Here is a 15,516-nt window from a genome sequence, read left to right as displayed (position 1 = left end):
TCACGTTCCAGTAGATGACCGCCAACGGTGGAGGATGGTTTTAAACGAAAGGGCAAAGGCAAAGAAGCAAAGAAGCAAAGAAGCAAAGATAAACATATAGATATACGTTGTAGCATTATTCACATAAAAAAACAAGAGAGCAAAAAAATATATGTGCAAAGAAATGAATACATGGATTTGTGCAGCTTTTTCTTTCCTACACAGGATTAATAAGAATTTATAGTTATTATCAAAATTAGCAAAATCATAAAAGCGTAACAATCAACTTCAAAGAAAACGGAGTAAAATAAAAAACTAATAATTAAAAAAAAAAAATAGGAGAAATATAGTTTCAAAAAGATAAAATAGAAAATGTTATATAATATATAATAACAATATTGCTGCGTAATTAATAAAAAACGTAAATAAATATAAAATATAAATCAATTTAAAGCTGAATTCATGAATGTTATATTTGCGATACATATAATGTCAATGTTATAAATAATAAATTGATTGTGCTGTAAATTAGTTATCAATAAATCATAAAATAACAAATTTTATTGCATTTTCTACGATGATAATATATTTAGAGAAAGTAATATATATATTAAGAAACACAAAAGAATAAAGATAGTTGTAAGACGTTACAAATTGTGTTCAGAGTAATAAAATATACGTAGTAAAAATTAAGTAAAATAAATTAAGCAAAATAAATTATATTTGCGCGCGCGCACGTGTGTGTGTGTGTGTGTGTGTGTGTGTGTGTGTGTGTGTGTGTGTGTGTGTGTGTGTGTGTGTGTGTGTGTGTGAAGAAAGGAGAAAAAGACGTCAAACAGAGTCAGAAAAGAGAGAGAAAGTGCGAGGCTTTCTTTCCGTCCTTTCCATCTCTTCGTCCTCCTGCTCCTCTTCTCCGCCCTACTCTTCGTTCGCGTCCCTTCCTTCCCACAGGCGGAAAGTAATCAATACTTCGGGAAGGTGCGTGGGTGAAGCACACACGCCTGTGGGTCACGGCATCGTCGGTAACTTCGTGCGAATCTAACTGCGAAGCCCTTCTTTCTCAGTACCCACGCGTGGAGAAGAGGACTCTTTATAAAAAAAAATGAGAGAGATATTCGAAATTCGTCCTCTTCGCGAAGAGGCAAAATCGGCTGAAGAATTCCGGTCAAAATTCACAAACGCAATTCCGAGGAAAAATTTTATTTGTGCAAGACGATCTTTTAAAAAACATATTCCTTCGTCAAAAGATAATATATCTTTCTGAAATGCGAGACTTTAGAGAGTCATGTTGGTTAAATAATTTTCTAGTTTCACAATTTAAAATTTATATTCCCCTCATAAGTTTCTTATAAGCATCGAGATCATCTTACATATTTGTAAAGCTGGTATATTATTTTATGGAAACATAATATATATATATATATATATATATATATATATATATATATATATACTTTATTTTTTAATATTCTATAATTCTACAGATTACATAAAAATATTAATTTTAGTTATTAAAGAAAGTTCTAGTTATCCTCAAGAAAGTAGAGACAAAAAAGATATATAAAAGACATTGGATAATTATTAATAATTTTATATATTATAAAAAATAGTTTTCGTGCAGTTTTGTTTAAGTATTTTCACCGTTATAAATTTATGCAATGCACAAATGCTACTTGCCAAACGCTCATTTGGGTAACGCAGTTTCAGAAGAGCCAAAATAAATGGATTCACTCACTCGTTCGCTCACGCTTATTCTCTTTCTACTTCGATACCAAAAGTATATTTCGTTTATCGTTTATCAAGGTAATCCCGACTGCGATGTGTGCCTTAAGGACGCAGGAAGCGGCTGTCCCGCGCGGCTCCAGGCACGCGGCGCCAGGCGTCGATTCTAGTTTTAATCGAATTTAGGCACACGCCGGGCGGCTGTTTAATCGCCCGCGACGAAAAAAAAAAAAAAAAAAAGAAGTGAATAAAATAAACGGACGTCGAGACGTCGCGGCGGCGGGGAGGAGGGGGAGGGGGGATCGGTGAGGAATTAATTAAATGCAACGCGGTTGCGGTGGCGGGCGAGTGAGAAAGAGAGAAAACGAAAGAAGGGGAGGATGCAACGGATCTCTCCCGCTCGCGCACAACCCTATTCCACGGGATACGAAAACGAATCGTCGCTGCCGCCATCCGCGTGACAAAGGCTTAAGTCCCAGTCGTGTACAATGCCCGAGACAACGTCGTCTCCAGATTGTAAAATTTAATTAAAATTTCGTTAGGGCCTCACGCCGAGTTTTTCCCTTCTCCCCCTTGCCCGTGTCACCAACACCATCCCCATTTTCTTTCTTCCTCTCTTGCGGCTCCGATTTCGCGTCTCTCTTGTTCGTCGCTGTTTCGTTTAGATCATTTCCGCCTTTGCGGTTTACATGTAACGACGTGTCTCGGGAATGTAAATCGGTGACTATAACAGATAATGTAATCGGCAAATATAGCAAATAATCGCCACGAGCTTAATTATCACATTTTGATCAGGATTGCGTACTAATATTACATGGCTTGGGAAAAATTCAATAATGTCTGTCGATTTTTTTTTTTAAACTTTATAGTAGCCAGTGCGTTTATTTCCGCATGAATTTTGCACGATAAAATTTCAACTATTGGTATATAAGCTAACTTTTTAAAACCGTTGTTTGTAATTTAAAGTTTGCATACAAAAAGATTATAGAAATGCATAGCAATCAAGCTTGGATTACAGAAAATTTAGTTCCCAAATAAAAGATCAATTGATCAAAGCAAAAGCTCTGAATGTTAATTTCAAATTGAGATTATTAAATCGATGAGTTAGAGTACGATGAACGGGGTACATAAAATGAGACGCAAACTCTTGGGAGAAGTCTAAAGACGATGAAAAAAAAAATATATATATATATATATATATAATAAATCTCGGGTAGAGCACCTCAAATTTTCTTCCTCTCCGTCCTGGTTTCCACCCTCGTTTTATTTCTTAGCCCTTCTTCAGGCTGACGTCGCGGACGTTGCACGTGCTTGGTGGAAAGCTCAAAGTAGGACGAGGCTGTTGAATAAATAATGACCCACGGTCCGTCTTGATCGCAAAAGCCAGATACGTGCCTTTTTACGTAAGCTCGCGTGACCTCGGTTAGTTGACGACCGACCGGAAAGAGGCAGCCACGAAGACCCCCGGTACGTTTACAAACCATTACACGTGATCGTCGAAAGGAAGAAAACGAAAAGCCCGACGCGATAATTAGCGATAACCGTACGATAGCCTAATTAACCCTTTAAATTGTCACGGCAGAAGACGGGAGGGTGAGTGGCGTTAAAATCATAGAGAACCAACCTGTGCGCTTGCCCGACGTTGCTTCCTCTTTTCCTCTCTTTCTATCATTTTCCATCCTCTTAAATGTTTCTTCGCTCGTGGTACGGACAAGCCGCAATTATGATCAAACAAGATTAACGAGATAGAGAAATGTATTCTTAAAGAGGGACACGAACAATGGAAGGTATACATTTCCCGCCGGCGAGTAATGCTGTGTTCATTCGACTATAAATTTCTCTTATGTAAACGACTGTTTTGACAGGACAATAATGTATCTTACATCGTGCGCAATCGTATTTTATATTCGCTTATATTTTAATCCGACTCGCGTGACTTATTTGCCACGGTTATACTGTTTGCGAAGCGCGACCGAGAATGCGCATATAAATTTACTTCCGTTGCAATTTGGACAATTAAAATGTGACTCGCGGAAATGATCCCGGTGATATCTCTAATTGGAGAAATGCTGAACATTATTCAATTCACATGCGCGATATGTCTGACTGAATGAAAGGCCAGGCCACGTAAAACGAGAAATCAAGTTATAAACGCGGGCCCAGATTTTATCCTGCGAAAAGCGATCTCTCGCGAGCTGAAGTTCCGCGAGAGGAGCGAAAAGACGAGGTGGCGTGGCTCGTTGCTTACGAGACTCTGATAAGACATATTAATCAATGTTACGAAGAAACTGCTGGCTGGAAACGCGACTCTTGTCTTCTAGGAACGCATCCGATGACGGCAGATGAAAGACTACGCGGCCAGCGACACGGCGTCGTCTGTCTTCTTCGGCCATAAAGTGGAAACGGAATCGTTCGCGGGTGCATTGATCGACGCGAGAGAGACAAAGAGAGTGCAAGGAACTCCCGCGAGCTGACTAGAGAAAATTCTCTGCGACTATCGCGCGAGCATAATGTCACGCTGATGCGTCCCGACTATTCGATGCACTTTGCGACTTGCGTCTTGCGAACAATTTTCCAGTCGTTGATTACGCGAACGTAATATCGGAAAGGGTGAACTAAAAATGTAATATAGAAATCTCATTCGAGATTTTTTTTAAATTATAACATAAATCTGCTATCTAGATTAAAATTATTAATATTTTATTTTTATGTATCCTAAGTATTATATTCATTTGAATGTACATGTTGTTAAATTAATACTTTGATATAAATCCGTTGTAATATAATTTTGAGGCAACAAAATTTTTATTTTAATAAAATTTGATAGATAAATAATGTATATGATGTATTTAATTTTCTTTACCACTCGCGCGTTATATTAGAATAGAAGTATATAATAAAAAAAAATATCAAAATGGAAAAAAGATGAATATAAAATAGTTTAAATACTTATAAAAGATTGAAAATATTTATTAAATATTTGTATATATTATAGAGTATTTCTTATTAATGTTATAATTTGATATGATTGACTAGTATGCAACTTGTATGCTAATCAACGAGGGACATTGCAAGCCGGTTTGCAAATGGCGGCTGTCATCTTGAACGGCCATTTTTACGCTCTCCAGTTGTTTCGCTAAGAAAGATACAATTGCATTTGAACTTTGCATGTAAAAAGTCTCGAAGAAATATCTTCAAAGTTTTTCATATTGTGCCAAAATTCGGAAAAACTGAAACATCTTAAAACCATTTTATGATTTTCAAGAAAAGACGTTTTCTTTTATCAGAAGAATTTCGGGTAACCTTTTTCAATCTTGCCACTAAATAAAAAACTCTCTTAATCCGTATATTTTCCATACACAAAAAAAAAATTCTATTAATTTACTCTTTATAAGAGACTTGAAATATTACGTCGTAAAAGGTCATTTTTAGGAAAAAAAAGACTGCAAAAGAGAAATATTTCTAAACATATTTATAAGTTAAATAACGCTTGAAATTTAAGAAAATTTTGGAAAAAAGGATTCTTTTGTAATTATTTCTTTGTAATAATATTCGTAACAGCTATTCTTTTGTTATTTATAATGTCTTTCAAAATTTTCAGGTATACTCGTGGACCCTACGTTCAGGTAAAAGGAAATATTGAGAAATGGATGGAGAAACCTTCCTGGAAGTTCATCCATAGAACCCAAAGGACCGTTAAAACATGCCAAAAATTTACCTGACTTCTTTGTCCGGAAGAGAGAGATTTCCCAGGAGAAACCTTAATGTTGAGATTGACAGGGAAACAAGAATGTCGACCTTCTGTCACCTTTTCGATGTAGGTACAACGGCGAACTTGATATGAAAGAAAAGCGCTTAGAAAGATATTTTCTAAAAGTATTAAATGTAGACTGTATATTGCATCCGCATTCGGCAGAATTTATTTCTTTCAATTCTTCTATAACAAAGCAATGAGATAAAAAAGATACTAAAAATGCGATTTTTCGGTAAAATTATTCTCCGATTTTTTTTAAATAAATTCAGTAAATCAGATGAAGTTTTAAACATGGAATATGTTCTTTTTTTTAATTTTAGCATCTCTTCTAAAGATTCTTTCATTAATTCATCATTATTTGTTTTTGAAATACAAGAATTATGTTCTTTATTTCAACGAATTTATAGCTTCAAAAGCCAGTAATACAATTTTTTTTCTTTAATCTCCTTTAAATTTTATGTTAACAGAATGTTGATTTAAGAGCATATTTAGCTAGCATATTTAGTATATTTGCAAATTAAAAAATAATCTATCGTAATCTCTTTAAATAATAATCACTGCAACATTTTACGTCAACAATCGCGCGTATATTTCATCTCAATAATATCTCGGGCGAAATAAATTCTTTAAATAAATTGATTTTGATACTAAAAAAAAAAAAAAGATTCTTTTAATCCAGTATCACCGCCCCCAATGCTCGAGATTGTCGGAAAGACAAATTTTCCATGGCGGTAGTGCTACAGATGTCTGCGTTACCGACGCGAAAAAAGGCGCGATACGCGTTTTCACTGAAAGATAGAGCCACGAACAACGTAGAGTCGCTCTATCCGGAGTCTGACCGATGTGACACGTGACGTGGTGTTCCGCCGTCATTGCTCCGCCATATCGCTCGCTTCGATGAATTAACGATAAGAGGCACTCGCGACATTTTGTCGAGCCGCCTGCGCAAATTAATCGCCGTTATTTATATTATGCGTTAAACGCGTCGTGTTCTCTCGCTCTATTAAGACGTAGCGCGTCTGTGTGACATCAAATCTGCTTCGCGCTTAGGCCAACAGAAAATGGCGGCTCAACCGTAATTCGAAGACGCGTCACGACGTTCCTCTCGTATTCCTCGTCGTGAAAGCGGAGCCTCGTGCGGACTCGGTCGTTTCACATTGGCCGTTTCCATTTCTCGGAATCTCCCGTTCGCCATTTACATTTCTATTACTCGCGGATCACGGCGGTCATCGTCGAGATCGTCGTATCCGGACTCTCCGCTATTAAATTAAAGTCACGCACGTTGTTCCGCCACGTAGCCATCTCTGCCGTAATTCATCTCCCGCTCTTCTCCTTGTCCACTTAACTTTATTACGGTTATCCGTCATTATTTGTCGTTGTAGAATATACGGCGATAGAAAGCGGCGCGGCGGCGCGATCGTCGATTCGGAATTGCCGCGCGATTTTTACACGCGAGCTTCTTCTTCGCGTAATCGCTTTTTGCGCGTGCGGTAATGCTCTTTTCAAAGGTAATTACCGTGTCACTAAAAAAAGTGACACGGATGTGATATAACTCCTCGAAGTTATTTCGTACGCAGAAGCTTTGCTGAATTATCTAAAAATTTGCCTAGATACAGTTTGAAAATAATTTTATTCGAAATTTATTATGATACTTGAGCACAAAAATAATTTTTGATTTTTAGCAACCAGTTTGATTCTACATAATTATTTTGATGGCCCGATAAAATTATTTTCAGGTTTTTATCCGGCCAAATTTTTAGACTCTTTAACTGTTTCTTCCTTCTATGGAATATTTTATATTTCTTGCCAATTTTGTATATTCCAAAGTTCTCGAAAATGATAGCGCTGTAGCCGCGTGTTCGGTCCTTGACAGGAAAAACATTTGTAGAAATACTACAGATTTTCAAGTGGTTCCTTTAACGAATATTGCGTGAGAGATTCGGCGATCGCATGCGACTACCTCTTCATTAATCAAATTTCAACACCGCTCCACGACGCATCTCGCGTCTACTTTATCGAGGTTCTTCTGCGGTTTCCTCATTCATTTATTCGCCCCAAGTTGCGGCAGGACGCTCGTTCGACGCGGTTCTCCCTTCGCTTTGTATCGTAGCGAGACCCACAAGATAATTCATTATGCGATATTACGTACAACTAATTTATCATTTCTCTAATTAAAGAAATTCAGGCTCGACGCACAGGTGTATTTCCCTCGGATACCAAGCTTCGTCGGAGGATTTCAGAGGACCTCCGTAATTTTCGATGCGTATTTAGCGCTGATTACGATCGTCTGGAGCGGCCATGCTTTGTTTGTTTGATACGAGGAGCGCGGCAGAACGCGGACGGCAATGCGTGTATGCGTGCGAGGCGACGAGTGCGATGATGACGATCGCTATTAGGAGATTTAGAAGCGGAGGGAACGAAGCGAGAGCGGGGAGCGCGGCCTGTGGAAAGTTTCGGCTGTGGAACCGCTCTGCGTATCCGTTCCGCGGCTTTAATTGGCGAGGAAAATGAAACGGCGGGTATAATATTACAGGAACCCGGTAGAGGTTCACTTTCTCACCGCGGCTATTTAACGCGGCTCGAGTCTGAAATCCACTGCCTCTTTTGCAACGCGCGGGGCTTACGCGACCGATGAAACGGAAGAGAATGAAATGAATCCTTTCGAGGGAACGCAGGAGCGACGACGTTTACCTGCGAACCAGAGGAGAAAGCACGTTCTACATTTCGTACGATAATTTCTATTTTAATCGCAACAATCGTAATAATTTTTCTTACGAGAAACGTGAGATTTGTATTTTCGACGAGTATCAGCTTGTAAGTGTTGTTGATGTTCACTGTCGAGAGAGGCGGCGCGTTACGCGGTGACGCTTTGTACCTTTCATTCTGCTCGTATTTCATTGTATCGTATTTTTGGATCCGAGTCGCGACTCGCGTCTTGAAGGTCCGGACCGGATTCGCTCTCCGAATGCGCGCGCTCTCTTGCAAAGAGAAAGAAGAATTCACGACGTAATTGCGCGTGTCGTCACGCGTTTATGTAATGGAAAATTACGTAAGCAGAAAACACGCTTAGAAAAATATCACGTAGCTGGCGTGCACGTCGTGAGTTTCGCGCACGCCTGTCCGCCAGGTAAATGCTCATAACGCTCGTAGATCTTTCTCGCTCATCGGCAAAATTCGCAATGTTCCGATTTTCCCTCGTTTGCGACTGCGATTGTTCTAAGAGAGAATCTCCTATATCCCCCAACAATTATTCAGTTCAAATTGTCAGATTTGAAAGTCTGCTTTTCCTTCTTGATCCTGATCATTTTTGATTTCCAAAATTGTCTCTATTTTGCTTTTCTACATGAAAATAACAACTTTTCTGTTAAAAATTTAGCCGGATATAAAATAATTTTATTGGTATATTTAAATAATTATGTAGAATGTTCAAATTAGTTGCTGGAATATAAAAAATTTTTATAATTTTATCATCATACTTAAGCCTGCTATAATGATTTGGATTCAACAAAATTATTTTCAGATTTGTGATTTTTTTAAATACTATAATAAAATCGTACTTTCTTTGTAAACAGTAATTTTGCATTTCTCTAAATATTTTCTTTCTTAAAAATGCACTTTTGTCAGAATTTTTGAATTTTTCTTCGATTGTGAGCAATAATTCGCTGAGCCATTCTTTACTCGTCACCGTCAATGTAACTTCTTAATTGAGCTTCTTTAGTTTTTCATATCTTTTTTTTGGATTCTTTAAATGCAATGTTCCTTACGAATTCTCGGAGAACGCCGACGAATGCAGAACATCAAGCAAGACGTTTTCTTTCTACCTTTGCCCTCGTTTCTTCCGCCTATTTATTTACCGCTGATTTCCGGCGCGGGGGCTTCACGATAATAAACCGTACATATATGGTCTTTTTCCCCGCGTTATTTTTAAGCCACGTCGCAGCGCGCAGCGCGATATGGTGCACTATTTCTGGCTCTAATTCATGTCACGCGGACGCGCACGCACGGCGTGTACCTGATGTGAGTTCTCCACGTGGGTGCACATGGACGCCGCTAGGAATTACACGCGCACTCCCTTCTCCAGAAATTGAAAGCAGAAATTTTAACTACGCCTTTCGACGAGAGTTTTATTTCTCACGGAATAATAACTTCCTTCGAATGATTTACGAAAAAATCTACATCTACATCTGTTACGAAACTGGAATGAAATTTTAATTAACACAGTAAGATAAGAGATTTTTCTCGAAAATTCGAGGAACATGTACTATGAGAATGATATCTTGGAAACTAGAATTGAAAAATCTGATTCTTGTGATTACAAATCATTCATCACAATTCGAAATGTTACGATTACTTTGATTTTTACAAAACATCGATTTTTAGTTAGCCGATACAATACGTGACTCGAAATTCAGTCGATACGAACTGTATATTAAATGCGTAACTATGTGCCGTTTACGGCTGTAGAAAGTCTTGCCTGGTCCCTGTTCTTTATTATCCCACCTCCTCGAATGAGTCACGCCGCGTTTTCGCTTTACGGGGTGTCATTCTTGAAGTCACGTACGCGATACCGTCCCCCTCGCTCTATCGCCGCCATTTTCGACAAATTCTTACCATCGCAAACACAATGAAGTCATTGTACGCGTTATACCTAGATTTCAATATCTTTTCCCATGCGATTTCCATCTTCCCATGCTTGCCATCTGTGAAAAGCGCACGGAAATCTATTTCCTCTCATTCATATTTATATTGCGAAAAATTACTATAAAGATTTCATACATTTCAACTTATAATATAAATGATCTGTGTTAAATATAAAACTTAATCAAAGAACAATTTGAATCGCATAATATTTTTAATTTTTCTGTAATGTTGAAAATAATTTTATATAAAAAATCGAATGTTACAAAGTTGAAAAACGGCTTAGACGCGTCTGTTAATTTTTTCTAGAACGATATTTTAAATAATTACACGCGTGAATCTTTATCAATTTATTTTCACGCACCTTGGTCGGCCTCTGTTAAATTTTTCCGATTAAAGAATTCCGATTGGGCGATAACACGATAAGTAAACATTGTGCGTACGTGATAAACTCATCGCCGAAAAGAATTTCCCGTCCGTGTGACGTCCACCATGCTGATGGCGACGTTGCTTCAGGGACGTCCACGAAATCATGCCACGTGCAACGCTGAGATCCAGGGCTGGCTTTAGAGAAAAAGAAATTGGATGACTTACGACAAAATTGAATTCATATATTACTTTCCGTCGATCGTAACTTCCTCATTTTCTTCATATTCTTAAAATTTTTTAAGGTAATATTGTGTTAATTGCTTTAATGTAACAATTGACGTATCTAGATTTATTATTAGATAATTGACAAATTCTTAATTTGATCAAATTCATATTGGTTTTCACTCATATTAGATCATATTAGATCATAATCTTAAACATTTGAGAAAATCCTATGAATCCTATCTGATGATTGTGGAAGTTTTCGTTACTGTTTATTGTTTTCTTATATTCATTATGTACTCGAGATATATAGGCAACAATGAATCTAGTTTTGTGGGGAAAAGACATGGGAAAAAAACATAAAATATTCAATCTTTCAAGTTCTTCAAGTTTCGATATTGGTTGCTCTCATTTCTCAGCTATTAACCTTTTCATCACGATGGAAACAAGTGAAAATTACCACAGATTCTACCATTGACTGACTTCTTGATTATGAAAAGTTTTTCTCTTTAAAAATTCTAGGAGAAATAATAAACAACGTGTTCTTGTTTCATAAAGCAACATATTTACACAAATTAACGTGAGTAGATCGAGAAACAATTTTTAACAAATTTGTTTAGTGACTTAACGTGAATTAGATGAGTCACTGCAATGTCTTCACACAATAAACACAGAGAATATTTTTGACGTATTACTACAGTAACCCTTCAAACACACAACTCAGATATTTCCGGCGACTATAATTATATATATATATATATATAAAACAAAAGGCCGCGTAGTTCTCTGCTGCGCGAGGAAGTTAATTTAAACAACTTCATTAAGTAGTAATTCCTGTCAAGACGTTTAATAGTTTTACAACTTTCGTCACTTCTGGGCTCCTCTTTTTATGGGCTTTAAATGATATTTCACGATTTTGATTACAACTACGTAAATCATGTAACTAACGTAAATCATGTCGAGTTAACGCGACATTATTGAGACTCTGATTGAGCATTTTGTTCAATTGACGTGAAAGAACGGAGTCTGTATCTTCCATCATCCGAGGTCGATCGCGATCATTGAGCGGCACGAAATCCGCACGAATATCCGCCGAGTTGGCATGCGAATGTTGTAATGACGAGATACGCTCGCGCACGGAGCGCGTGCGTGCGTAATTTGATTTACGTTATCGCCGATATTTATCGAGGAGGTTGTTGACTCTGCGAACGTAATTCGTAGTCGGCCGTGAGATTAGACGACACTCGAGTTCGTCGAGACAGAATCGCGATACAATTTCGCCGTCTGCGTGTCATTATATTTGTCCCGCGACGTGTAAAATGGCAGGTATATTTGAGACGTTTTCGCAGGCGGGCTGCCATGAGCGAGAGCATAGAAGCAACTACTTTCGCTCTTGGTATTTAATCGATCAGAATTCTTTTCGATAAATGGGGTCGGGACAAATAGTCAAATATACGGAAAAAAAATTAATCTTAAATCAAGACTATATTTTCTCATATATAAGCAAAAAATTATATATTAATTATAATTATAATTAGAATTAGAATCTTCATATATTTTTAGTCTTGAATTGAGCAGAAAAAATACTCGCATCAATATTCAATCAAATCAAGAAAAAAAATTTTTAAGAAGATTATAATATTTTCGCTTATATATGAGAATATTTGTCTTGGGCCAAGACTAATTCTTTTTCCATGTAATCGTATTTGGTACGATAAATGTTAAATATATAAAAAGCATAAAAGATTTAGACTATATATATAGACATGAAAAATAACTTTGTAAGATCATCAAAAGAATTATGTAGCATATTTAAATTGATTGCCAAGATATAAAAAAAATTTTGCAGCACTACCATTATACTGAAATGTCTTACATAATAATTTTCGCGCTCCAAAACAAAATTATTTTTCAGATCTGTATCTTGCCAAATTTTTAGATCCTATAGCAAACTTGCTCTTTTCACTCATTCAAGATGAAAGCAGAGAAACCATCTTTCTAATTTTCATAAAAATATTTAATATTCAATTGCATTAATCAACTTTGAATTGAAAGTCAAATCTCGCTGATTTCCTCCATGATCCTCCATCTGATTTCTTCCATGTTGTATTCTTTGCGAGATATAGAATTAGAAGAACCCTAAAAATATCGTCCTTAATCGGCAAACTGCTAACAAAGATCAGAACTTAAGATCGACGAGGGCGAAAGCCCGATATCCGGAATTTACTTTACGTTGTATTATATAATAACTGCGCATCTTAAAAAGCGAATTCGCAAACAATCGAGCCTGACGCAATCGACTAATCGGAGATGTCTAGTCTCGACTCCTCGTCGATTTGCTTGCCGATATCTTCGATCGAATGGTGAATAATCCTTTCAAAAACGCGCGTACGTTCGCGTCGGGCTAAACGGAGTTTTCCACAATAAATATTCTTGATAAACTTTCACGTATGTACTTCTGTCCAAATCGCGTATTGAAATTTGAATAGACTCGTACGACAATAATAATAAATACACCTGTTGTCAACCAAATTGTCGACTGAACGGTATGACTGGTAACGACCTCCGATATATTCGTTCATGTTTGTGTTGTTGCTCGATTCTCATAAATTCTCGCAAGTTCGCAAAGTTGTTATGTACATATATAAGAAATGCCTGAATTATACGATCGAAAGCAGATGGAAAAATGGCTCGAGAATATCGAGTTTCGTCTCATTCCGTTAAATTTGTTCGTTTCTCCTATAGGATACTTCCACTTGAAACGCACGTTCCATTTTTCTTTTTCAAGAATGAAATTCTCTGAACAGATATGATAATTTATACCCTCAATGAACATAGATTTGTTTTAATGAAATATTAAAGTCGCGTGTTAGCAAAAATAACTATATGTATGTAGTATCTTGATTTTTACCTCGGACTATCACCATTCTTCTCTTCAATCTCCAGACGCTCCATCTCCTTCTGCAGCATACCGCCTTCCGCGAACTTATCCAGAGACATGTTTACGCGATAATAACTTTGCTCTTTGTCGTAGAACTCGCGCACAAAACGTAGAAACTATGTGCTTTCACTTGTCTCCTTCTATATATATGTATTTAATATATATATATGTATATGTATATACATATATATTTTTAATATCTATACATATATATATATATATATATGTATATATACACACGTATATTTATTTTCTTTCTCTGTTAAATATGTTTCTGTTAACTACTTTATCGGCTGCAAGTCGCCGAATGAGGTAGACTTTAAACACTGGCACTAAAACACTGGCTGATCTCCCGCGCCACCGTAGTGCGGAGAGAGAGAGAGAGAGAGAGAGAGAGAGAGGGAGGGAAGACAAACGTAGAAAAAAAAGATACTGGCGTACTCTTTACGCCCTTTACACCCTCCTCGAAGGGGATTCGCTCCGGAATTAGGATCGGACACGGAGTATCTACGTGTCGATTGGCGCGACACACGATGTATCCGAAATATAATTTCGGGATGCCGAAATCTCGCCTCTACGCCGATTACGACGCACGCACTTCCTCACTCTCTCTCCCTTTTCCTTTCCTTTTTGGCTCTCTTCCGACTTCCGCCCTGCGTTTTACTCCCTCCTTCGAGCACGCCGCTCCCTCCTTCTTAGGTGACTCTGCGTGACGACGCGGTTTACGTCACGGGTTGAAATGACGATTGTACCAAGTCGACGACGACGACGACGACGATGATAACGGCGACGACGGCGACGATGAACGACGACAACGACGGCGACGGCAACGGTGACGATGATGACGACGGCGACGACGTTGAGGATAACTATATGACGACGGGTACCGTCCAATCAACCAGTTCACTCGCACTCAGAGAAGGAAGAAAAGACGCCACGAGTTCCTTCGGACGAATGATCAAGGGAAACTCGTGCGGGTGGTGAAGCAGCTTTCCCCGTCGTCTCTCGATAGCCTTCTAAGCGAGCCGTCCCCTCCCTACCCTTCTCGGCCTGCTCTATCTGCGTCCCTCTATCTCTCTTCCCCGCAACGCACCGCGCGCGTCCGCTTCCTGCGTCTTTCTCTCTCTAGGCGCTACCCTCTCTCCCTCGGAGCGGTCTCTCTCTCTTTCTCTCTCTTTTTCTTTCTTTCTCTCTCTCTCTGTTTTTCTCCCTCACTCTCTTTCTCGCTCTCCCTTTCTCTCCCCCTACCCCTCGTTCCGGACGTCGACGTATCGGAGCCGCTCGTGCTTTTTTACCAACCGAGCGTAGTAGACCGGCCCGAATTGCGATTGGCCGTCCGTCGGGGACGATCCCGGGACGATTCCGGGTTGCGGGTCGTCCGATCACTGGACGTGCGATGACGAACAACGTTCTCGAAGCCGACGGCCGCCGGCGTATCGGGCGTGCATACGTAGCACGCGCGGGCTTTGTCACTGTCTCGCACGTGGATCAATCGGGTGGTCGCGTGGGGCGCGCAGGTCCGAGACCGCCAAACTCAACGGCGCCGGTTCACGCCGATCGAGCACGCTGTTCGGTGTCCGGTGTCCGGTATCTCGATATCTGGTATCCGGCTCCTCGTCAATGGCGCCGCACAGTGTCGTGGAGGTGTTTTCTCCTCACGCTCTCTCTCACCCCCGACCACGTCACCACGTCTTTTCTCCGTCTATTCGCCGGAGCGAGATTCGATCGCGGCGATCAATGAGCACCCGGAGTAAAACGCCGTTCTCGCCGGTGTTCTCGGCGTGTTAACACGCGTGCAACGATTACGCCAGTGATCGCGGGGAACGCACGCTATCTGGCGCGGCTGTATACCGGTGCGGGATATCTAGCGAGAAAGAGAGCGCTAGAGGTA

General features: G+C 39.1%; 1 protein-coding gene across 6 annotated transcripts in view; it reads right to left on the bottom strand.

Moving 5' to 3' along the window:
• The window catches only part of LOC105429204 (IGF-II mRNA-binding protein), a 67,118-nt gene extending 51,602 nt beyond the window's left edge, over positions 1 to 15,516 (bottom strand). The window contains exons 1-2 of one of the 6 annotated variants that reach the window (XM_089080247.1): positions 13,596 to 15,516; positions 10,537 to 10,657 (exon numbers count right to left, since the gene is read on the bottom strand). In XM_089080247.1, the coding sequence (XP_088936373.1) occupies positions 10,537 to 10,657; positions 13,596 to 13,611 (137 nt within the window). In that variant the 5' untranslated portion in view covers positions 13,612 to 15,516. The remainder of the gene's footprint in view (positions 1 to 10,536; positions 10,658 to 13,595) is intronic. The other 5 variants (XM_089080248.1, XM_089080249.1, XM_089080250.1 and 2 more) reach the window with 5 other exon arrangements.

This window comes from Pogonomyrmex barbatus, unplaced genomic scaffold, assembly GCF_055798465.1.
Source record: "Pogonomyrmex barbatus isolate J1 unplaced genomic scaffold, ASM5579846v1 scaffold3, whole genome shotgun sequence".
In the NCBI taxonomy this organism is placed as follows: domain Eukaryota; kingdom Metazoa; phylum Arthropoda; class Insecta; order Hymenoptera; family Formicidae; genus Pogonomyrmex; species Pogonomyrmex barbatus.
This window is presented reverse-complemented; position numbering and strand designations above follow the sequence as displayed.